Source organism: Accipiter gentilis, chromosome 8, assembly GCF_929443795.1.
Source record: "Accipiter gentilis chromosome 8, bAccGen1.1, whole genome shotgun sequence".
Classification (NCBI taxonomy): Eukaryota; Metazoa; Chordata; class Aves; order Accipitriformes; family Accipitridae; genus Astur; species Astur gentilis.
Genome location: NC_064887.1, coordinates 36,946,161 through 36,969,911, shown reverse-complemented (window position 1 = coordinate 36,969,911; position 23,751 = coordinate 36,946,161). Strand labels below are relative to the sequence as shown.

Here is a 23,751-nt window from a genome sequence, read left to right as displayed (position 1 = left end):
CTCTGCAGCGTGGAGTTTCCCGTGTCTTGTTTCTGTGATCTCAGAGGATGCTTTCTTTCCTTCCAGGGATACAGGAGGGTAAAGGCCCCATAGCTGAAGACACCTAGGATAAGGACTCCTTTTTAGAGGCAGAAGTAGTTGAAAAACATGTTCTTGGCCATTTTCTGGCAGAGAGACTATACTTTAGTTATAGCAGTGGTCTCTTTCCCTGCTGGCACGTGTCTCTGCCTGTTGGATGTGGGCAGGCAGCCACCTTAGCATGGGCAGAGCCTCGTGGGTGCATGGGCAGATTTTTATGGGGCAGTTTTGTGGCAATGCTGTTCGTGTGAAGCAGAACAAACTAGGAGTGGAGTATGTGTCCCCTATTGTGTGTGTCAGTATTAACAGGGCACAGAGCTGCAACTGCTGCTTGCCTAAAGAAGAGGAAGGCAAGGAAGTCTGCTCCCACAGGCCAGCATGGGGCTCCAAGGAGCACTTGTATAGGTAACTCTATTGCGTTTCAAATAGACCCCCTTTTCCTCCCGTGTACAGGGCAGATGTGCCGCCAATGCTCTGTACAAGGGAGGCATAGGCTGAGTTTTGTTTTGCTGGGGGCTGTCTGCACCTTCTGGGCAGCCAGGCATGAGGTTAGTTGCTCTGGTCCCATTGCCGGCTGCTTGGGGCGGAGAAGCCACTGCTGGTTTCTCCACGTGTTAACCAACAGCTCAGCTTGCTCGAGCCTGGGCTGGGTGAGCACATGTGGGTGCAGGGATGTGGCTCCCTGCCCTGGTGTGCAGCAGCGAGGGGTGGGTGCAGGGTGCAGTCCTGCTGGGTATGGGTGACTGTAGGGGTTGGGTTGCTGCTTCCCTCAGGAGTCACGGTGCTGTGCTCTTGCTGCTGGCAGAGGCCCAGAGCTGGCCCCGGAGCCGCTGCCTGCAGATGGCAGTGCCTGCACGGAGCTGGTGCATGGTGTAGAGCCGTGCCCAGAGCTGGGAAGATGAAGGGGGCTCCTCCTGAGGGGACCCCCACCTTGTTGCAATGCCCTGGCCTCTGCAAAGACCCCTAGCTTTGCTGGGCCTGGGCTGCTTCCCCATGAATCCGAGGATCTGCTTGCGAGGGCTCCAGCCTGGACTGTGCCACGCAAGGCTGTGCTGCTGCAACCGAGCTGGATGGCGATGCTTTCCAGCAGGGTGTTTGCCCGAGTCACCTCCTACCCGACACCCATCTCATTTCTGTTTCTGAGCTGCCCGTCTGCCTCCAGAGGCTCTGGAGCAGCCTTTGCCTGCCAGGTTTCCCTACCAGGCACCCCCTGGTTCCTGCGCCTGGTCCCCTCAACCTGACAGAGGCTGAGAGTTTCTGTCCCACGCCAGACGTACGCGGAGCAGCAAGGGAAGCAGGACCTGGGAGCAGCACAAAGCCCTTGGCCCCTCTGCAGTACCTGAGCCCCCTGCGCTGGGGGCTTTGTGGGGGCAGAGCTGGGCTCTCTCTGGCCCCACGGCATGCCCATTGCTGCTGGGAAACCCTTGGCACGGGGTATAGGCAGAGAGCAGCAGGATGCAAAAGAAAAGAGGATCACAAGAGTGATCGTTCAGAAAAGCTGTCGGTTTTGGCGGTGCTTGCTGCTGCCACCGCTTAGCTCAGGTCTAGGCACCCCTGGGCATCCTTGTGTCCACAGGGCCAAGGCTGCTGTTGGGGATGGTGCCTGCTGGAGGAACCGTGCGTGGCTGTGCCCACCCTGGCCCACTACAGGGCTGCGCTGGGTGGCTTACGCTGCTGGGCATGCTGGTGCTGGGTGGTGAGGTTTTTTCTCCAGAGCGTCTGAAAAGTGAAGCGGCAAAAGGAGACAGGCAGAGCGGGTTCCCAGACGCTGCCAAACCTGCCATGGGTGGGGCACGGCACTGTGGAGAGGAAGAGTGCGGCAGGATGGCGAAGGCTGGCAGGTTGCTCCGGCCACCGTGTCAAATATAAACCAGGTCTCACTTGGCACAGGTTGCGGCCGTACTCTGCACCATTACCGCTCCTGGGAGCAGCCATTCAGGCGCTGCAAAGTTTTGGTTTCTGTGTTTACTTGGGCACCAGCTGCTTCCCCCACTTTAAACCAGCTCCTCACACTCGGAAACAAACCCCTCTTTCAGGCAGCTTTTCATAAAACGCCACTTTCAGCATCTTTTACTCCGAAGCCTCGGGGGAGTTTGACCCCAGGTGGTTCCTGGCAGCTGCTTTGCCATGGGTGAACGTCCCAGTGGCATGGGGGGCTGTGCCAGCATCCCTGTGGCACAGCGAGCGCCTGCCCGGGGCAGCTGACAACAGATAACTGCCTGAGCATCAATGGCCAGGGCAACAGGGCTTGGAGTTCAGCCTTTGAGCACCCTAGTCCTTGTTCTCCCTCCCTTGGGGTCTGCTGTGGGGCCACAGAAGCTCTGTCCCTCTGGCAGACTCTCGATCCCACCTGGGCCAGAGAGGGATGCCCAGCAGAGCCAGACCAGGGGGCTCAGGCGGTCGCCTTCCTCCCCCCTCTCCTCACGCTTTGCTCTGCTGCATTGCTGCTGAGGTGACCTTTCGGAAAGAAGGATGTTGATTTTCTGCTGCCCGAAAATGAAGGCTTTTCACATGGCAGGGTGCTGGGCTTGGCAGCTGGCCATGGGCGGCTGACTGCCGGGACCAGCCTTCCCACAGGGGCCTGAGTCAGCACCACATCCCGTCCCAGCGCACCCCTGAACCGTCCTGTCCCCCCCACCTCATCCCGAGTGACGCAGCTGGGCTGGTGCCCAGCCCTGAGCACTTGGCAACCCCCAGGGAAGGACACAGGGCACCCGCCTGGCCCCTGGCAGCCTCCTCGCTCCGTCCCTGTTTCCCCCCAAGACCTGAGCCCTTTGGGGGTCTGGCTACTCCCGAGCCCCTGCAGCCGGCACTGGGGAGATGTGGGGTACAACATCGCCGCCGCAGATGCTCTGCCCACGCTTCCTGGACAGCTTCCGACCCATCTGCCCACACATGTCCCAGGCTCTGCTTCCCCTAGAGCAGCCGTGCCACCTCCCCTCCCCAGCCTGTCCCCCTTCTCCCGTGGCTCGGGCACTGTTTGGGTCCCCTGGGAGCACAGGGATGCCCCAGGGTTTGCCGGGGGCCGTGCCCACAGCGCTGAGCCTCGCAGCATCTCACATGGCTGCTCCCGGCTGGTTGCAGTCACGTCTGAGCTCACAAAGCCACCGGAGGGGATAAAGCAGAAGTTGGGGAGTCCCCGCTCCCTGTGCCCACCCCAGCAGGGCTGCCAGACCCCCGCCACGGGGCTTTCTCTGGGCTGACGGCTGCATGGAGGAGCCCGGCATGATTTTGAATCATGGCTCAGAAAACCCCGTGTGGCTGAGCCCCAGCCCTCTGCAGAGAGACGATAAACCTGTTTCCTCTGTCATTGCTTTTTTTCTCTTTTCCTTCCCCCAGCATCCCCCCAGCAGCACCCCGGCCCTGCGGGTGCTCCCCAGCTGCCCCGGCATGCTCCGCTCCCCTGGCACGCTGCCCACACTTGCTGAAAAAGGGACTCCCTGGCTCCGTCGCGGCACAGCACCTGGAGCGGAAAGGGCATCCTCCTCATCAGCCACTGTTGGGGCCCCCAAAAATGGCGGCAGACACAGGATTTGCATAGAGGAGCAGAACTAAATGTGCTTGCTGGAGTCACGGCGAACCTGAGTCCTCCACGCCAGGACCAGCGTGGGTCCCCGTGGTGCCAGAGCCCGCAGAGCCTGGGGTGTGCGCAGCTCCCAGGGACCTTTCCCAGAGCTGCATGTCCCCCACGCATGGCCATGAGCCCCTTGCAGCTCTGATGGCATCTTGCCCCCAGCCTCCACCTGGGGAGAGGAGGGGACCATCGAGGCAAGAAGGCTCGGAGGAGGCTGCATGGAGCAGCACGAGGCTCCTGCCTGGTGCTGGGAGGGATGTAACAGCACGGCCAGTGACTGAGGCCAGGCTCTGGGTCCTACAGGAGCAGGAAGAAACCTCTGCTCTGCTTTCCTGTGCCCCTACCTACATGGGGACCACAGGTGTTGGGGGCCATGCCCGGGGGGGCCAGCTCACAGCGAGAGGTGCCCAGAGAGGTGGCTTGCAAGGGCTGGGGGTATGCTGGGAGAGGAGCGGGGTGTTTGGCTGCTGCAAATCACCGATGTTATCTCCCCAGCGGCTGCTGATCAAGAGGGAGAGCTGTAGGCTCCCATCTATGCAGCCAGTCCCAGGTACAGACCCAAAAAAGGCAAGTGAAGGACGGATCTGAGCGATGCTGAGCAGCTGCCCCTTACTTCAGTCACGGCCGTACCACCATGCCAGCCATCATCACAGCACCAGCTGCTACCTGGAGGGTGACCACGAATCACTGAATTCTTGCTCCATCGCATGCCCAGAGCCAGCAGCATTTCGGGAGCTTCACTGCCACCCTGTCCATCAGACCAACTTTGGTAAAAGCTATGCGGCTCCGTCCGCAATATAAATACTCCCAGGAGTGCTGAGAGCGAGGGCAGAGGGGAAGGCAGAGGGTACGAATTCCCCGGGTGATTAAGCGGGGAAGGCAGAGGCGGCTCAGGGCGTCTGGCGCATTCCTGCAGGGCTTGATGCAGGAATGCCTTTTCACTTCTCTTTTAGACGAGACTAGCTGGCAGGTAAGGTAATCGCAGCATAAGCCAAGTCATGTGAATGTTAAGAGTTAGCAGATGAGCCACAGGACAAGCTATTTGTGGTGCAAGCACAAGGCTGCCAGCCCCGAGGATTTTGTTGGAAGCCTCTCTCCCTCCTGTTTTTCTTAAACCTCTTGGCTGCTGACGTCTTGTAACTATGAAATACCTTCGGCTTCCATTTTAACAGGATTCCAGCTCTCCTTTTTGCAAAAGAGAAAGCTGGGATATATGACTCAAGCATGTCCTAAGGACGCCCAGACCAGGGGCAGGTAAAAATGAGGCAACATTTATCTGGGTGTATAAAATGCTGGGATGTAAGGCAGGCGTTTGGATGTGGGCCGAGCTGAGGTCTGAATGCCTGAACCACCAGCAGTGTCACTGAAAGGTTACTGCAAGAAAACACAATTTATTCTGAGAGCCGACGCAAAGCTGGTGAAACCAGCGGTTCCTCCAACGTGAGGGATGGAAGAGAAGTGCTAAGCCACTCACCGACCACATACAGACACCCAAAAAGCACCTCAGAGTGTTTAAATACATTTTGCCTTCTGCGAGGAAAGCTGGGGAGAGCACAACAGAGCCCCCGGGCACGTCTCTGCCTGGCAGCGTCCCCCCTGGTTGCAGAGCGATGAGGCACACGGGGCGTGGGGAGGTGCTGTCCCCGTGGGCTTCCTCCCTGAGCCGAGCGAGCACAGGCGGGGGGCAGGACACCCTCACCCCCCTTTCACGGCCAGCCACGCTGTCTGCAGAGATCCGCTGGCTCAGCATCACCTGGGGGGGGCCCTGCTGAAGTTGGGGATCCGGACCCCAGCATCGCCGGTGACAGCCCAGCACCTCCACCCACCGGTGATGGCTCGAGGGCTGGCACACGGGGCTGGCTTTGAAGCAGCGGGGTAGGAAGCCTGAAGAGCGCTGGGGCTGGAGAGTGGTCTGCGCACGCCGAGATCAAAACGAGCGTGCCGGTGCTCTGTGGAGCAGGCAACTGAAATCACTGTGGAGTGAGACTCCTAACATGGAGTTGCAGAGAGGGCTTGATCTCCCTGCCTTTGTCAGCCAAAGTGCCAGGATTTCCCTAATTGCTGGGGCTGTTTAACTAGCAATACTGTGGATATGGAGTCTGTTCAGCTCTCCTAATCCCTCAGCTGGCATCGCTTCCAGCACCGGAGCGCACCCAACCCTCTGCCAGGCGCTGGCACCCTGCCTGCCACCCTGCCTGCCTCCCCTTGCCACCCCCGGCAGCCAGGGCTCGGCTCCCGCACCCAGCTGAGACACTCCCTGGGCAAAGCGGCGCAGGGCACGGTGGAAACCGGATGGAAACTACGGGAAATCTTGCCAGAGCCCTCCAGTTCCAGCACTGGCCACTGGTCATCTCTGGGTGGAAAACTGGGGGTGTGATGGTGTGCGGCAGGGCTGGAGGGTCACTTCTGCCAGTGGGTGGCCTGCGTGATGAACCTTTGCTTGTTTGCATATCCTGTTATTAATGGGACTGTAACAAGACGCTTAAGACGAAGCAATGCTGAAACTTACTTTTAACTCCTCTGCAAACAGCTTATTGCTTAATGACAGACCCATGGGGATGGCGGGGAACTAACTGAGGAGCTTTAGCATGGGGACACAGTGGGGCGCCTGCCCCTGTCCCCTTCCCGCTCTGCCCTGCACGTTCCCTCCTGGCATGGGCAACCCGCCTGGCCAGGGTGGCCGTGGGTGGCTTGGCCCTCACCTCCCCAGCTGCAAAACCTGTGCTGCCCATCCAAGTCCAGGCCCTCCCAGCCTCTACTATGTAGAGAACCTGCTGGTGGCTGCTCTCACCCCTTTTCTCTGTCCGACGGAGCTGCTGCGGGATGCTGTCCCCCACGGGCAGCTGAGCCCACGTGCACCCACGAGAGCCGGGTCGGAGAGGAGAGATGGGAGCAATCAGCAGGTTCCCCAGACCTGCGGGAGTGAAGCGACGCCTTCCCTCATCCAGGCTGGATTCCCCCAACGAGCCTCATTTCTCAGGTGGAGCTGGTTGCCCTCATGGCAGCTTCCGAGAGCTGCGCCAGGGTGGCTGCGGATGCTGTCCCTGCGCCGGGGATCGGTAGCTTGTGCTCAGGCCAAGCGAAACACAGAGAGCAGAGGAGCGGCCGCTTCAAGGTCAGGGTTAACAAGTAAAGCTCAGCCCTGAGGGAAGCTGGAAATGGCAACTTTCGGTGAAACACCAGAATTCCTCCCGAATTAGCTGCATTCAGGAGAGCATCCCCAAGCCCTCCTTGTTCCAGTCACATTCCTGCCGGTCCCTCCTCAACTCCCAAGCTTGGCTTTGTGATGGTTTTAACTTATGCATGGGTCACCGCCACCCATAATTTTATATGTGGAAAGTTTGGGGCATGCTGAGGGGGTCTGGCCTCCATCTCAGGTGATGATCCGCAGGGAGGGAGGCGTGCCTGGAGCAGCCCCACGGGACGGCCATCGTGGCTGCGAGGCACCATCGTCTGCCCACGAGCGGCCGTCGGAGCGGCAATGGGAAGCTCCGGCAGCTGTGCGGGGCGGTGGGGGATTCGTCGCCCAGATCGCATCGGCATACCTGGAAAAATCATCGTGGCGGTAGGGCACTGACCATCCAGCTCCACTCTTGGGGAGGAGCTCCTGGATCTGGGGAAAACAGTGAGCTTTATTCATTGCCCCCTCTCTCCCCCGAACGCGGCACAATCCTGCCTTCACGGGCCAGTCTGCCGTGTCAGCACCGCACACAAAGGGCTCTCAGTCCGCGGGGAGCAGGAGCCGGCGCAGAAGGATTTTTAACGCTTTAGATGATGGCCGAGGACTGCGAGGGATCCGGAGGTTGAATTCAGCCGCTGCCCTCCCGAGACCTCTTTCCGTGGGAACCGCGGGCCTCCTCCCGGGGTTTTGCACCACGAGCAGCCGCGGGGATGAGCCGTGGGGCGGGGAGCCCCTCCGCCGGCTCCAGAGACCCCCCCCCCTCCCCCCCTTCCCACCGGGGTGAACCTCCGGCGGCCGACGCCGTTTTCGGGTTTCCCTTCCCATCGGCGCCTGCCCTCGGGCGACGCTCCGTCGCCCCTGCCCGGGGGCTGCCTGCACCCCACGTCCGCGCAACGGGCAGGACGGCGCCTCGGCCAGCACCTCAAGCGGAGGGGACCCCGTCGTCCTCCCCCGTGGGCACCCACCCACAGGGGCACGACCACTGCGTCCTGCTGCCCTTGCCCTCCACCCCCACCCCGCCATCCAGCCCCACGACCCGGCTCCCCGGCCCAGGCAGCCCCCCCTTGCCCCTCGGCCCGTCGCACCCACAGTCCGGCCCCACGCACCCACGCCCCGCCCCCCCCGGCCCGGCCCGGCCCGGCCCGGCCCCGCCCCGCCCCGCCGGTCCGCGGGCGAGCGCCCCCTGGCGGCGGTCGGGCGGGGCGTGGCGGGCGGCGCGGCGGAGGAAGCGGGGGCGGAGCGTCTGTGTACCGTGTCCCTCCGCGCGGGGCGGCCGCAGGCGCCATCGGCGGCGACGGCGGGGTAGATCCCTCCGCTTCGCTTCGCGCCGTGCCGGTGGCGGCGGCGGGAGCGGCCGTGGCCATGGCCCGCGGAGCGGGGCCAGCGCTCGCCGCCCTCCTCGGCCTGGTGCTGGCCGTGCTCAGCCGCGCCGAGCCCGCGGCCGGTGAGTGACGGGGTGGGGGCGGCGGCGGCGGCGACGAGGGGCTGTGGGGGGGCCTGTGGGGCTGAGGCGGCGCGCGGGCGGCTGCTCGTCGGGAGGCTGAGGGGCTGCCCGGAGCCGCCCCTTGCCCGGCCGGGCGTTGCGGCGGGAGGACCGGGCTCCTCTCTCGGCGCCGCTTCAAACGCTGCCGGGCCGGCGTCCGTGTCCCCTTCCTCCCTCGGGCCGGCCGGGGAAGGGGACCTGGGGTGGGGAGGGAGGAGGGGGGAGCCGCGACGGCCGTGCGTGGGGTGTCACAGCGTGGGGAGTGGCCCCGCGGGGGCCGCCGCCTCTCTCCCTGTGTGGAGCGGCCCCCCCCTCACCCCCCATCCCCCCAAGGCGGGCTCCCCGGAGCCGAGCCGCCCCGCCGGGCGGTGGTGCGGGTCCTGCCCGCGAAGCAGGGCTCTCCCGTGGGGGCGCAGGGCTCGCCCGTGGGGGCTTACACGTAACGGAAAACTGAAATGGAAGCCGTCCTTTACTGGCAGTGCACGGCAGTGATATATGTGTTATTGCAAAAAATGGCTCGAGTGCTTGAGGTTTTTTTTTTTTGTTTCAAAACACGGGAGAAAATGGTTTACTGCTTTCCATCGCTTGAAATACCTATGCGTTGTGTTTGTCCTGGTCTCTTTGTCGAGGACATATCTACACACACAGAAAGAATTTCTACATATCCTCCTCCTTTCATTGTTAATCAGTCCAGGCGTGATGGAGCCATGTGTGCGCATCTGAAGAAACTCCTGCTTTTCATCAGCGTTCCCCATTGCATGTTGGCATTTGCAATATGTTTTACAGCCGGGCTGGAGAACGTGGTCCATAGCCTTAACTGTTGAGTTCTGATGGATTTCGTGCCTCTCCCAGCAGCAGTCCTGCTTGTAGAGTAAAAGCATGTGCAGCTTTACAGCACGTTAAAGCTGTCGAGGACCAGCAGTCATTGATTACTTACATGACTTCTCATTCTTTCTTCCTTTTTGCTCCTGAGAGGCCGTATCGCTCTTCGGATGACTTGTGAAGAGTGCAGCGATGGGAGAAAGTGGTAGTGGAAGCTGTTTAGTGCATGACTGAGCGAGACACCGATAATTTCAGCAGTTTTATTCTTTAGTCTGGTTAGGAGTAGAAACTGTTGTCTGCAGAGTTTTGACCACTACTGCTGTCTTGGATACAGAGTAGTTGGGTTAATCAATCTGTTTTGACTTTGAAATGGTCATTATTTGTCTCCCCGGAGAAATGTTTTGTTATTTATTTTTTTTCTTCCAGTAACCCCCTCTGAAATCTGACTTACTTAGTTTTACTAATACCTTGCAAGAAGATGGTTGGAGTCAAAAAAAGCCATTTTCTGAATGTGCTTTGGCCAGGTTTGCTCAAAAAGGACTGGAAAAATATAGGATCTTTCAAGAGTAGGTGTCTTATAAATTCAGAAATATGTTTTCTTGGTAGGGTAGAGGTGTGGTGCAGAGTAGGACTGTTATTTCTGGAAATGGCTTACGCAGTCCAGTAAGATGGCAGAATACTATTTTGCAAAGACTAAATGTCATGTCCACTTCGTTAAACTGTACCTTCATATCAGCAGCTCATCAGCTTATTGCTAGCCCTACTGGTTCCTTCTCTGACAGGGGCTGAGAGGAGACGTAGCAGTAGTATCACTTGTTGTCACTTGACTGGGTATGGATACCGACCGGACCGGTCGAGGTCCTCCCATGCTGCAGAAGTTTTTGGCTTTGTGGCTGAAATCTCTTCCCAGTGCAAAACAAAGGCTGGTTGTCAGAGATGACAAATCTAGACTGAAAATTACTCTTGTTGTTCATGAGATATTGACCTGCATCTGGTTCTTGGGAGTGGGAGCTGTGGCTTGAATTAATGGGAAAGGGAAAGATGAAGTCACCGAAAGGGTATTTTCAGGTGCATGTTCAACTGTCTTGATGCTCTTGTGCAAGAGAGGGCAGGTATCTGATGTCAGCCCTCTTGGTCAATAAATAGGAGGCTCCTGGATGCACTAAGCGCTATGGTTTGGACTACTCAACTCTGCCTCATCATGCAAGCCCAATGGTGTAGCAACTTGCTTTTCCAGTTGAGCATTGTTTAGTTTTGCAAAAGGCTGCAGTTGAAGTTGCAGTAAGCTGGGGTGGGGCAGCAACACCTGCGTGTTTGGTGAGGATACTCTTCTGATAATTGCTGTGAACGATTTGCTCCTCTTCTGATGATCAGACAGCAATGGGTGAAACAGGAATCCTCACTAGCAAAGCCCACCCTAGTTACCCACTGTCATTATTAACACTTGGGTTTTGCTAAGCCCAGTTTCACCAGGTTGCTGTTGACTATCAGCCCATATTTCTAACAGGTTGCAAAACGTTTCTAATCTAGAGCAGCACAAAGGTAGCGCGTTGATGTGGATGGCAGTTTGAGATCTTTAGTATTCAAACAGTGAAATTTTTGAGGACTTCATATAATGCTGACAATGCCGGTCTGCTTGATGTGAATTTGCTTATGGAAGAGCAAGTTTTACTTGATCTTTTGAAGGTGTTACTGTCTATCAAATTTGTTCTTATCAGAGATGCTGATTTAGACTTTCAAAAGGGAGCATGATGAGAATCTGGCTAAAGCACATCACTTCCTGCAGGGCATTGCTCAGATTAGAAATACGTGAAGATCCTCTTGCTGATGTTCTCAGGATTTGAATCCTTGGGAAAAGAGGACTCACGCCTCTGGTGGCATTTGGCATTCGAATCTCCTGCAGTGGGTGGGTTGGGTTTTTGTCAGCTTCCACAGCTATTTCCCTCCCTTCCTTTTTTTGGGTGTCTTGCTGCTGTTGCCATAAGTGGGTAATTCTCTTTGATATGCTCTGGTCCTGTTCAGCTTTTCCCATTTTCACAAATGGTATCTGTGCAGTGAGAGGGGACCGGTGGCTGGGGTTTGAACCCAGGACAAGGAGTAGGTAAAAAAGCAGCAGCAGGTCTTTCACAGCCTGCTTCTTCTGGACTTGGGAATCTTACTGAACAGCAAACTCAAACAGTTGCAATTTCTAACTCCAGATGTAATGTTGTTTCCTTTAAGTTTGTACTCTTGGCTAATGACTGTTAAGTGGAGGAGTGATACAGTGATTATTAGGTCTCACCCCTCCTTTGGGACATGTTAGGGAAATGTCACCCATGTTGGGGAAAAAAAGAGCTTCCCTAAGCATCTGCGTTAAAAAGTCCTTTTGTAGTTATATTCTTAGTTTCTATGAATTCACTCTGAAATCATCTTGCCAACAGAAGTCAAGGCTGTTAGTGCCCATCTAGAAGAAACAGTGCTTATATCGTCCTAAACATGGTCATCTGAGAGCCGCAGAAATAATCGTTTGTTCTGTTTAGAAAATAGTCTGTTCCTAGGGCATATGTCCTTTTTTTAGACTGCTACAAGGATGAAAAAAGAGCTTTGTATCTCAAAATGGCACGGGCGTCTGCTGTTTGTTCCATGCAGCAAGTCTTCATCTCGTTTCTCTGACATCACCCTGGATGGCTGTGGAAGCGCCGCTCGGCACAAGCAGCGGGCTAGCATTTCTACACAGGCAAGCATGCTTAACGTTCAAATTAATAAAGATTTAGTGCTGGAGAATGACTGAGACTTTGGAGAAGACGCAAGCATGGCTCCTGTCTGCCAGATTGCCATGGAAACACCAATACCTCTTCAGCTCTTTAATTGCCTTCCTTACATTTTTTTGTTGAAAACTTTTTTTTTTTAACTAAATGCTCTATGTTGTTGTTCTGGATTTTAGGCGTTCTGGCTTTGTTTGGAAAATTGAAAATAGGGGAAGGCAGGGAACAGTAGCTGTGTAAGGAAATGGAGAATACGGTCACTGACAGACTTTCGAACTCTATTACAAGTTCATCCTGAATTCAGTATGTATTATAACTTGAGCTTTTATCAGTAGTTTTTCAACAGGAACAGTGTCACATAAACTGTAGCTGCATCTGATAGAAATAACAGTCCTTCTGCAGCTTCCTAGGCCTAAGACCCCCAACAACAGAAAGACTTCAACTCTACCTGTGAATTTGCACAACAGTTCCCAGCTCTGCTTTTAGGAGGGCCAATTAGTAGTTTTTGCCCCGTTCCTAGATGTTTGGAGATTGTTTGATTTTAGGAGAGATTTGAAACAGATGATGGCAGGACATAAGTTTTGTGTGTGTGAGAGCTTAACGTAGTCAGATTTGCTGTTAGCACTCTCGAACTCAAAACCTGATGAACTTCTAAAGCAAAATTTCTTCTTCTGACAGGCTTGTTCTTCTGAAATCCACTGAAATATTTTTTTTGCAATTTATTTTTTTACACTTATCTAGAGAAGCTAGTGAAGAAAACCAGCTTAGATATTGGTGTTTTCTCTCCCCAAAGGTACAGGATATTGGCTGAGTGCCTTCACGCTACTCTGAGCTCTGCTTAGCTTCTCAGTTGATGAGTCTTGCATTATCCAATTGATTTCAGGCTTTTGTGTGTAAAAACAGTGGGGATGTCTTAATAATCTGATTAAAGCATTTTTACTTTACAGACTATTTCTATGCCTTGTCTACAAGCTTTGTCCTTAAGTACTACCCACTGTCTGTGAAGTGCAAGCTGGTCAGCTTGTTTAAATTCCCCAAATCTTAAAAATTTTCTAAATCTGAGCTGAATATAAGGCTTTATCACTTTTTCACAGTGAGGATTTTTACTAGTTTGCTTCTTCCCTCTCTATGTGGCTGCCACGAGGCAATCTGTTCTTAAGATAAAAAAAAAAAAACAACCAGAAAAAGCTATTTTCATATTTTCAGCTAGCACTTATTTACTAGTGGGTTCTTCCCTGCTATGTGATATCACTGGAACTGTAATCTGTTGAGGTTAGTGAATAGCATAATTAGTTATCACTCCTTTGTGGTTTTCCTCCAAAATTTGGTTATCTTTGGGTATTCTCTCCATATGTGCAGTGCTTCTTATCACTTACCAGCTTTTTCAGCAGCTGTTTGTGTGGTGTGAGGTGCTGTTGTGGAAGGATTTTGTTCCTTTCTGCACATTGGGGACCTGCTGATCTTCCTCCAGAATTACACCTCGTGTTTCAGCATTTTCTCTTAGCTTCTTTTTTCACACTCTTTTTCCTGAAGGGAATCAGAAGCTGGTTTTGCTTCCTTGGAATTTGAGACCCCTTGATTTGTAGTGTAGCTGGTGTTTCCTGACCATGATGATGGTCGTCCTCTTCAGAGCTGATCCACCTCTGGCAAGCAGCCTGAGCTTGCATTCCCCATGTGTCCTGTGTTGTTTCTGCTTGGGGGTTTTGAATCCTTTTTCCTCCATTCTCTTTATATATAATGGGTAACACAGTTGAAATGACAGGCTGTTTCTCAAGAATGTCAATCGAGACATAAAATCCACTGACTGCGTAAAGGTTATTGAAACCTATTTTGTCCTTTAGTTTTTTTTCTAGTCTTTTTAGCCTGACTTTTTTTCTATGTTCAAGTCAGTTGTTTTCTACTCTCTCCCACAAGAGAGCTTTTGAACCTATGGACAAGTTTCCACCAATTATGACAGAAGTCTAGGTTTCTTAAATGATATGGAATTTCTATGAATTTAATGGTAAATTTATAGACAGAAAGAGGAGAGACCCATATAGTGTCTTCCCAAGGAGAAGGCTGTACCACCAGCTCAGCTGTGTTCTCTACCAGAATATTGCTCTCCCCTTACTTGCAGTAAAACCTTTGGTTGGAGCCTGCACCTTCTTAGATGCAGGATAATCAACCACAAAGCTACAGGAAACCAGCTTTATAACGTCTCTTCCTCACAGCATTAATTGTTTTGGTATTTTGCATTTTTATTTCTGCTTGACTTTTTCTGAACTTGTGGCTGAGGAGTTTATTGGCATTGCTTTCCTTTGAGTATTTACAACAAAGCCCTTTTAGATTTTTCTCTGGTTATGGCTGTTTCCCTATAGCAGTCTTTTCTCTTAAAAGCTGAACTCTTGACACTTACATTTTCTGATCTTAATCCTTCCCTATTTCTTTTAATTTTCTAGCCTAGAAAGAATCTGAATTTAGAGTGGGCAGATGAAGTACAGAAAGCAAATCACAACTTCTAGATCATCTTGGCATCCTGAAGAACAATGAGGCAGAAACATGACTTTTCCTCCTAGATTTGCTTTAACTGTCTCTTTTGCAAAAAAGATTAAACCTGGGTGAAACTGTACTCCAGTTAATTGTGAGCTTTGGTGGATTCAGTTGTTGAGAATTGCAGCATTCCTATAGTGTTTCTGTGAGTAACGCTTTCTGCTTGTGCTCACTTTACAGCAGCGGCTACCTGTTTTTCCCTCTGGCCTTGGAAAATAGACCTGGTAGGCTAGTTAAAGGTCAGGTTAGAATTTGTGTCTAAATGCATGCATGTGCAAGAGTTTGTACGGACTCTGGGCTGGGTAGTATAGCTAACATTCATCTTATATGCGCTTAGAGCCCTCATCCGAGAAGTCCTCCAAACTTGGCTATGATGCATGCTAGAGATAGGGTACTTCTTTCACAAAGTGGTGGCCTGCCTACTTCATAAGAAGCCAGTCTTTCGATAATGGTGGCGTGCCTTCCCGATGTTCCTGTAATATGCCCAAAAGGACTGATAAAAATCATGAGGCAGTTCAATACATTAAAAAGCCATGGCATTTCCCCTTGAAGACCTGCTGGCATACTGGAGCGAGCCCTCCACCACACGAGAGTGCAAGGACTTGAAACATCACTGCTTGTGCTTGGTCTGGGCTAACCCAGCTTCTTAAAGTCTTGGTGGTTTTGGCAACCTAGAGCAAGTCCAGAAAACTAACAAATAATTCACCATTGCTGTTTTTTTAAACATTGAAGAGAACTGTCAAAAGCAGCCTGTTAGACTCAAAGCATTGACAGCATGCTGATGCTATCTATATGTGGCTTCTAGAAAAGTGGCTTTATCTTTTCAAGACAAGGCTGTCTTCTCTTATGCTGTACACACCAAAGTATTTCCAGTTAACATAATGGATGTAGTGAAACATACTTTTTATGCTGCCTGAGTTAGAAGGTAAAGTTTCTGATACTATTAACTCTTGAGCACAACATGGTAGAGTAGCAGAAAAGTAGCTTTTGAAGTAAGTCATGTTGAAATGCCTTGGTTTTGCATGCATTGTGAAATTGTTAAAGATATCATGAAATACAGGAAGACAGTGCTTTGTGCACAGAAATGCTAATTTTACTGTGAGAACTGTAGTCTTCAATTTCCCTTGTGATTTCTTTTTTAAAGAGAAGTGGTCATGTTACTTTTTAATACTAATTTTAATATAGAATATGGTTACATTTACATTGACTTCAGCTTTAGTTGCATTTCAATTATTTCTATTAAGCCTATTTTAGTCTTCAGCTGAAAATGTACAAAAGAATCTTTCTGGTTTTGTTTCCTTAGCTTCTTTCACTTCTAAATTACTATATACAAAATGCATATTTAGCTGCTTGTATTGCCCTATTCACTATGTGTCTCTGTTAAAGAACTCTAAGGACTAGTAGTAGTTTAATGACCTGCTAAACAGCAGTTCAAGGCAGGAATAATTTGTCAAAAAACAGGAGAAAATTAATCATTACTTTGCTAAAGCCTCTCTCCTGTGTCTGTATTTGGCCTAGCAAGCTAAACAGGAATCACTGATTCAGATCCTTACTGTGACCCTGAAAGCAGTCGCCCTCATGTTTCCCTCCATGCAGTTGTGCTGGGAGGTGTTTTTGGCTAGTTAAGCTTTTACTATGTGGGTTACAAAATCAACTGGCTGCTCAGTTCTCACTGGGGATGCGGGTACTCGAAGAGATTACAAAATTGTGTTTGAAAGCATGGGCACAAAAGAAATAATCCTCTGAGTATTTGCTTCACTGGCTTGATTGGTGTGAAAAGAATGAAAATTCGAGGTAGTGAGATGAGAATACCAAGTCTGCTTCCCCTCCCAGTTCTTTGAAATGCGGTAAGGCTCATTTTAACCTCCTTCTATTTTGTTGGAGTAGCATAGGTGGTAAGAGAAGTCCGAATCATAACAGGTCCTTTTGCCATTTCTCCTGAACACAGCATAGCTGAACTATGCTAACTGGAGCTAATCTTTGCTGTGAAAACAAGCTGCTGTAGTATTAGACAGAAGCAGATGAAGTTTGGAGTTGAAGTCTTGTGAATGTTGCTGTTAAATGGGATAAAAATTCAGACAGGTGCAAATCACTGTAAGTGTTTTTGCCCGCTGTGGGGGGGAATGCCATGCAAATCTGTGTTAATATTTCTGTGGCTTAGTAACCCTGACCTCAGGGGTTATCTGAGAGGGGCTCAGAGTGGAATTTTGTTCATTTCCTGAGAGCTCTGCAGAAGCAGCACCATCCAAGTGCCTCTTTTTCAGAAATCATGTTAACAGAAATAGGCATACTCATATTGTGAGAAATATTTATAATTTTCCTGGGTAACTGAGTTAAATTAAACTCTATTCTCTATAGGGATTGCAAGTATGAAACACTCCTATAGTACGTTGTACTACATGTGGCCTGTTTATGTGCTCCCTGTTTACGTGCTCCAGGGTTATTGAGAAATAACACTTCAAGCCCTGGATAGCAGAAACTGGAGTCTGTTCCAAGTCGTCTAATTGCTGGACTGAATTTGAGCTGGTTGCAGGGAGAGCTTAGTGGGACTGATGCATTAACTCTTCTGTTTCTGAGCCCCATTCCTTAGTCACCAGCATATAAACTTTGGTGGTCTTTTGCACCAGTTTTCCCTGATGTCTGTTGCTGAATGTGTATTGAAAATTTAATACCTCTTGAGGAAAGAAAAACCGTCCTCAAAAAAAAAAAAAGGCAATCTGCCTTACAGCAGCTGGTACACAAGTGGGGAGTTTGGTGGTTGGACTTTATTGATGCCTCTAGGTGCCTTCAACTAAGATTGGTTAAATGTTTTCCCAAATGCAGTAAGGTTGTTGAAATAGGGTACGTAAAGGCATGGAATTGGGTGTGTTTGGGGGCCAGGAGATGGAACTGGAGGCTGGGAAGAGCTTGTGACTTCTCAGTATGTGGGTAAGTTTAGGATAGGACCCAGATCATCTGGTTCCAAGAACTTTATCCACTAGTTCAGTGCCGTTCAAATGGCAGGCTGTGGTCTAGGTGGACTGGTTCAATTTTTGTGGTTCTAGAGCGCCTTCTGCTCCTGCAGGTTTTCCATAGCTCTCACCCTTCTGGTCACTTCAGAAATAGCCACGGCATGCTGCTTCAGATCCCTGTGAAGAGAAGAGTGCTTGTCAGAGCTGGAGCTGATATGCTGCTTCCATCAGAACAGGCCTCACTACAGCTTCTAGTAGACTTCTAGTTGACCAGCCCTGAACTGTATCATGCCTAATGACTTTTTAAAAACAATACTGAAAATGTCAAGTTTGAGCTACAGAGTATCTCCTCCTTAGAAATACCAAATTCTTTCCTGAAAGTCTTTTAACATTTCTGATATTTTCACTTATTCCCAAACACAATCCGGACTGAAATCAGAGTGCCACAACAGTAATGATGTTGCAGCAAATTCTGGATTGCTAGAAATGTACAGCAGGTGAGCTTATGAGGGACAGATGTCCCTATTTCAGTGCCAAGCGTTCCTAGAGACAGTAGAAAAGAAGGAAAGAATTTGAGGCAAAATATTGTGGACAAAGGCTTAGGAGTAGTTGCCTCTTGTTTCAGAGAATTTCAGTCCAGAATTTTGATCAGAAAGTAGTAATTGGTGACACTTAACCCAAAATACGCAAGTGCTAACGCAAATGTCTTTGTAGCTTGCTGAAATTACTGCATCCTTTGCTTTGAAAATCTACCTAAAAGAAATTCTGGAAACATTTAGTTGCCTGATGAACAAATCTGTATTTGATTCTTCTTTCAGTCTGGCTTCTTTGATGCTGCCAGAGATTAAATGAAACTATGTGATAGTGTCTTTGGTTTTGTTCCAGTAATATAAAATTTTCTACTATAAAATTTTCATTCCTCAAAAGATGCTAATGAAGCTTTGGCTGGACATGCATGGCTACTGATTTGACTGTCGTTTTCTTTTCTTTCAGCTTTGCAATGTATGGATGATTCCAAGCCGTGTGTTAATGAGGGAAAGTGCATTCCGTATCAAAATGGTACAGGATATTGCAAGTAAGTTGGTTTCATTTCTCATCAATTTAATTGCCAGTCTTCTTTCTTTCAGGGTCCAAGCCAGAAAGGAAATGTGAATTGTTAAGATTTTCTTATTGGGTGCATTTGGTGTTGGTGTTGGTGTTTTTTCATAATGTGTTGGTTCTTATGTGCTAGCTTTTTGTAACATAAGAAATCCTGAATTCTTGTTCAGATTTCTGGGTTTGGATATTGTCAGTTTGGTTTCTTTGCATTAGTGTAGGAAGCAAGGCCAAAGTGATCATAGAAGTAAACTCTGTACCTTGCCTGCAGACCCACAAGTTAAGTTGGAACTTGCTCTCCATCTTACAGCTTGCCTTACTTTATAGAGCTTCAGCCCCCATTTGAATATTTTTGAGGTTTTTCAGAACTATTCTGCACTCTGAAGTGTGCCAGTTCCCTTCCACGTGCTGGAGAGTAAGTAATGTGTGGGAGTTGTAAAAACAAACTAACAAAATCCCAAACACACACCCACGTTTGTCTTTATCATGTAATTGATTTTGGTAAATGTTCACACCTGCATTCAATGGCGCCTTCACTCTGCTGCATGGAAGCTGATCAGCAGGAGCTTTGGTGGAGTAGGTGGTGTCTGGAGAATGATACCACATCTATTTAAATGCAGTTCACCTTTAAATCTGCAGTATTTAGATTTTTTTAAAATGAAGTGATATTTTGCAAAAAGATTAAATCCTCCTTGTCTGGCAGGGTTAATTTACTACATCTGGAGTAAATAGATTATTTTTCTAGACCTTGTTTACTTCACCAGTGCAAGTTGTGCCATTTTCTAACATGCTAAATCTGTCTTTTCTTAATGCTAACATTCTTTAAATGTTATTCAGTTTTGTCTTGTTGGTTTAGCTTGGCTAACGCACACAGCTCTGCTCCACCCTTTTCTACACATCCATCTTCCCTAGCCACAACCTTTAGTTCTTTCTATTAATGTGGTACATAAAGCTCAATATACTTAAATTGCACCTGTGGCACACAAAGGGGAAATCATAATCTAATTTGAGGTTCTTCTCAGTTTCAAATCAATACCTGGTGTGCAGAAAGGCCATAGAAAGGCAAATATGTCATTTGTTATTCCCTGTTGTTTTCTTCACATTTTTAACTACTACTACTTCCTAGTCTTTTCCTTTCCATGGATTTATGTTGCTGTCAACAGAAACGAGCTGCCCTTCTGAAAAGAAAGCTGGAACTTTTCCTGCTTTTTACCTGTATTTTAAGACTGAAACAAGAAATTGTGTGACATTAGTAGGTCCTTCTGATGCATACTTAAGCATGTCAGTCTGGAGCCAAAGTATGTGGGTCATGATGAAGGTAATAAACAAGACTGGTATTGATGTTGGTGCCGCTTGTACTTCCCTAAGGATGTTTTCTCCAACCTGCATGTTCCTTCTATGTATTAGACTGGAGGGGGGGAAGGGGGAAATTAGTTGGTTCATCTGATTAACATTGGTTCAGTATTTGTACTGTAGTCCAGATCTTGACACATTTCCCTTATCACAGTCGCAGCTTTGACCACACTTACGTTTTTTTAGCACACAGAGTTATTTATAATTCTAATGTTGCCTTCTTCCTTTTTGTGCAAAGTCTTCTTGCAGGTCTTAAGCCAATGCCTCCTACAAGTAACAACTCAGTCCCTTTGCAGGTGCCAGAGTAATTGGAAAGGCTAATAGGGGCCTGTGTACAGAGATTCGTATGTGTTTGTTTTCTAATTCTGGCTCAAGAACTCTTTTTTTTTTTTTTTTTCCCAGAAAGGAAGGAAAAAATAGCAAAAAAACCCATCGATTGTGGAGACTCTACCTTTAGCAGGCTGATTCTTAGCATCCTGTTTTGGTTTTAACTTTTTTTTTTCTTTCCTGCACTATGAGGAACTCTGAATAGGGGAACTTTTCTATCTGGTATAGTAACCTAAATGACTTTCTGAATTTTTGATGGCTGTAAGAGTAGAAATGTTTTGTTCAGGAAACTGAACTTATTACTAAAGTAAGTGGCTTGGCTTCTAGTTCTGCAGGATCACTCACTGATTAGCTAAATCTCCACCCCTTCCACTTTTTTCAAGTTTTCTGCAGTACTTCCTCTGCTGGGCAATAAGTTTATTATAATAGGCTCTCTTCCTCTTTCTGTACCTCCTCTTGGCCAAGGTGTTTGTTCTAGCCTGTGGTCAGTCCATCTAGTCAATCCTGCTGTCTGTAAGAAACAAGTGAACAGCTGAGGGAGAACCTGCATCAGAGTTAATCTTATGTGATGAATAAGACATGAGTAATGTAAGCACTGATAAGCAAAACATCTAGTCTCGATATTTGGCAAAGTAGTAAGTGGCAGCTGACTGCTGAAACAGTTTTCTTTGTCAGAAAATCCTGTAGCATCTACTCCATTAAAAAAGAAAGCTAATTTTCTGCTAAGAAACCTTTGTTCTGGTGCATCTGGCTTCTGTTATGGGAACAGTGCCTGTGACCCTTGCAAGGAAATCGGAGTTGGATCTTTATCAGATTGCTCTTGCAAGTGCCCTTTAAGTAGCTCCGTTCCCCTGGTGACGCTGCTGGCCCATGGCTGTCATCTTGTGGCACTGTTTGATAGAATTACTGACCTTCTTTGACCTTGATTTTATATTTAGAAAATTACACATTCCTGTGTTTGCGTCTTCCAAGGTCAGAATTTTTGTTTGAGAGACCTTTCTACACCCATTCAGTGACTAATGTCGTGAGGACGCAGACCTTATTCCAAGGAATATGGCCATATCTGCAGTAGCGGTATGAAGGGGACCTGTCATCCCAAGCTTTCTGGGTCCTGCTTTGATAAAAGGCAGTTTCAGTTTGGTGTTTGGCTCTGTGTTGCACTGTAGTGGGGGTTTTGTTGTTGTAGGGTGTCATTCCCCCCCTCCTCGCCCCAAAGCATCTCCAGGCAGCCTTTTCCACGCTGAGGTGTTAAACATGAGGGAGCCTTCTTGCATACTCTCATACCCAGCTGAGAAGCAGGATAACAGTTGCTTGTTGCCCTTTCTCATCTCCCGTGCTGCTAGATGACTGGGAAAGTAGAAGGAAGCGTCTGAGGGATAGTACTTCTAACTTACAGTATTTCTGTAGTTGCAAGCAGGCTGAGAAGACGTGGGTACAGGGAACTGTTTCAAGGGCAAGTAGAGCAGAGATTTTTGGCAATGCTGCCTGCTGTTTTCTGAGTGCGAGAGTCTGCTCTGCTGCAGGTGGATGCAGGATTGGGCAGTCCCTCTGTGCTTGGAGTGGGGCAGGGCCCTGAAGTGGAGAGTATCTTAACTGGTTTCCCCATGTTTGGCAGCTGTGGCCTCTCCCAACTTCCCTTCCCTGTGCCCCAGTGACAGGGAGCAGAAGCAAGACTGTGCCAGGGAGAGAAGCAGAAGTGAGAAGGAAGGGAGTTGGGGTAGGGGTGCTCCAAGGTTTAGGGAAGAAACTGGGCCTTGCTACTTCTCGTGCTTTGTAGGTTTTTAAGAGTGGATTTTTTGACCTTAGAACTGTTGCACATTGTGTGCCCAGAAGGGATATCAGTACCTCTGTGTGAACCAAAGTACTGCTTTAACTCTAGTGTCTTTTGTTGGGTCTGGATGGTAAAAAAAAAAATAAAAAAATTAAAAAAATAGGAAAAAAGTACAATGGCAACCATGGCTTGTTTGCTGTGCTTGGTCAAAAGTGAAGACTGCTGAAGTTAGCTGATGCCAAAAGGACAGTCTCCTTCAGCACATCCTTTCATGCCCAAAGCTGTCAGGATCTGTGCAGCTTTGTGTGCTTCTGTGCTTCATCAGTGAGCAGTGTTTTTCTTACTGTGTGCAGAAGTTTGTGCACACTTTTACAGTGCATGATACAGTTTTTTCCTCTTATCTGCAAGGTTGCAACAGGAGGACCTCAAAGTGTGCTAAACTCAAAGCAGCAACAGCATGGCAGTAAGGGGCTTTTATCCCAAATCTAATGCCCAGTAACTCCAACCCCTTGCCAGGTTTTTGACCTACCTTTCTTTCCAGCTGGATCTTCATAAATGAATTTTAACTTGGATTTAAGAGGACTTCTGGGGCTTAAGGCAAGATCCTAGACTGCAGAACTGCTTCTGAGGCTGCAGCAGATATCTTCTCAGGATCTATCTCGAGAGACTAATCACTCTTAGACCAGTGAATGGGGAATACCCATAGGAGACCTTGTACCAGGATGAGGTCTGAGAGTTTTCCAGAGGAGGCTAAATGCAAAAGCTGAAAAGTTGTCCCTTTCTGAGAATGGGCTGCCCTTTCCTGTTTCCTTCTGTCTCCTTTCAAAAGTTAAAGGAGACCCTAGAGATCAGGCCAGAGGAAAAAGGGGAGAGTACACGCACTTTCAGCTTTAAATCTGGGAACAGAGTGGTAATTTGAGTCACTCAACCAAAATTTTCTATTGTGATTTATCTGTGCAGACTAAAAGCTGTTCAGAGCTTTGATGGTCAGAAAATGCTGAATTAACCTTGCCTGTTCAGGCTTCGGTTGCTGTTACTCCTTGGTATCTGTGGAGTGGTACACTGTGGAAGTGCTTGCCGTGGACTAGAAACAATAGCTGTGTACTGCTTTAAATGCACAACAGAGAGGCCATCCCATAGTTTGCATTCAAAGTATGACGCATAAATGAGAGCCTTGAGACATGGGAAGGAGCGTTTGTAAAGCTAACCAGAGAATCCTGTTCTCCCTCCTGAGAGGAGGTGTAGGTGTGGGAGTCTGAACCTGGGAGCCAGAGGGAAGTCTGGCTAAAATCTGTAGCAGAATAGCTGAGACCCTTCTCATGTTAGTCATCAGACTATTTTTTTCTCTACCCCCCCCCCCCCCCCCGTTGAAGCATCTTCCAGTCAAAGGGAAGGGAGTGTTGGGTTGAAGGGGGGAGAAGCAAGATGATTAGGAAATTCTTCCCTTTGCGTTTTAAATTAAAACCATCTGCTTCCTTCTGTGCATCTCCAGATGATATCACTGGGCCTGAATAGGAAACTCCCATGAAAATCAAACATCTGGAAGACTGGTTAAAACAGTCTATAAGGTGCATTTGAAGAGACTGTCCTATGAATGTGCCCAAGCAAATATAGTATGGCAGATGAGGAGTTTTTTCCAACAGGCCAGACATATTTTCCAGAAGTCTTTTGAAAGCAAGAGAGAACTAAGTATTGGGAGGTAACGTCAATGTAGTTTTGTGGCCTAAGAGCCAAAAATGCAGCTTTTGTGAGTTTTCGACTTTCACTTTGTAGAATTAGGTTGTTAGAGTGAATGCAGCTCTGTGGATTTGTGGATACTTCAAATTTGGATAAATACCTTCAT

At 49.3% G+C, this 23,751-nt stretch overlaps 1 protein-coding gene across 2 annotated transcripts in view; it reads left to right on the top strand.

The window, feature by feature from the left end:
• The first annotated feature begins 8,135 nt into the window (after positions 1–8,135).
• Positions 8,136–23,751, top strand: part of NOTCH2 (notch receptor 2) — an 88,539-nt gene continuing 72,923 nt past the window's right edge. For both annotated transcript variants that reach the window (XR_007506984.1, XM_049807832.1), the window contains exons 1-2: positions 8,136–8,277; positions 18,356–18,437. Coding sequence is in view for 1 of the 2 variants with exons in the window: in XM_049807832.1 (XP_049663789.1) it covers positions 8,196–8,277; positions 18,356–18,437 (164 nt within the window). In the remaining variant the exon portion in view is untranslated. The remainder of the gene's footprint in view (positions 8,278–18,355; positions 18,438–23,751) is intronic.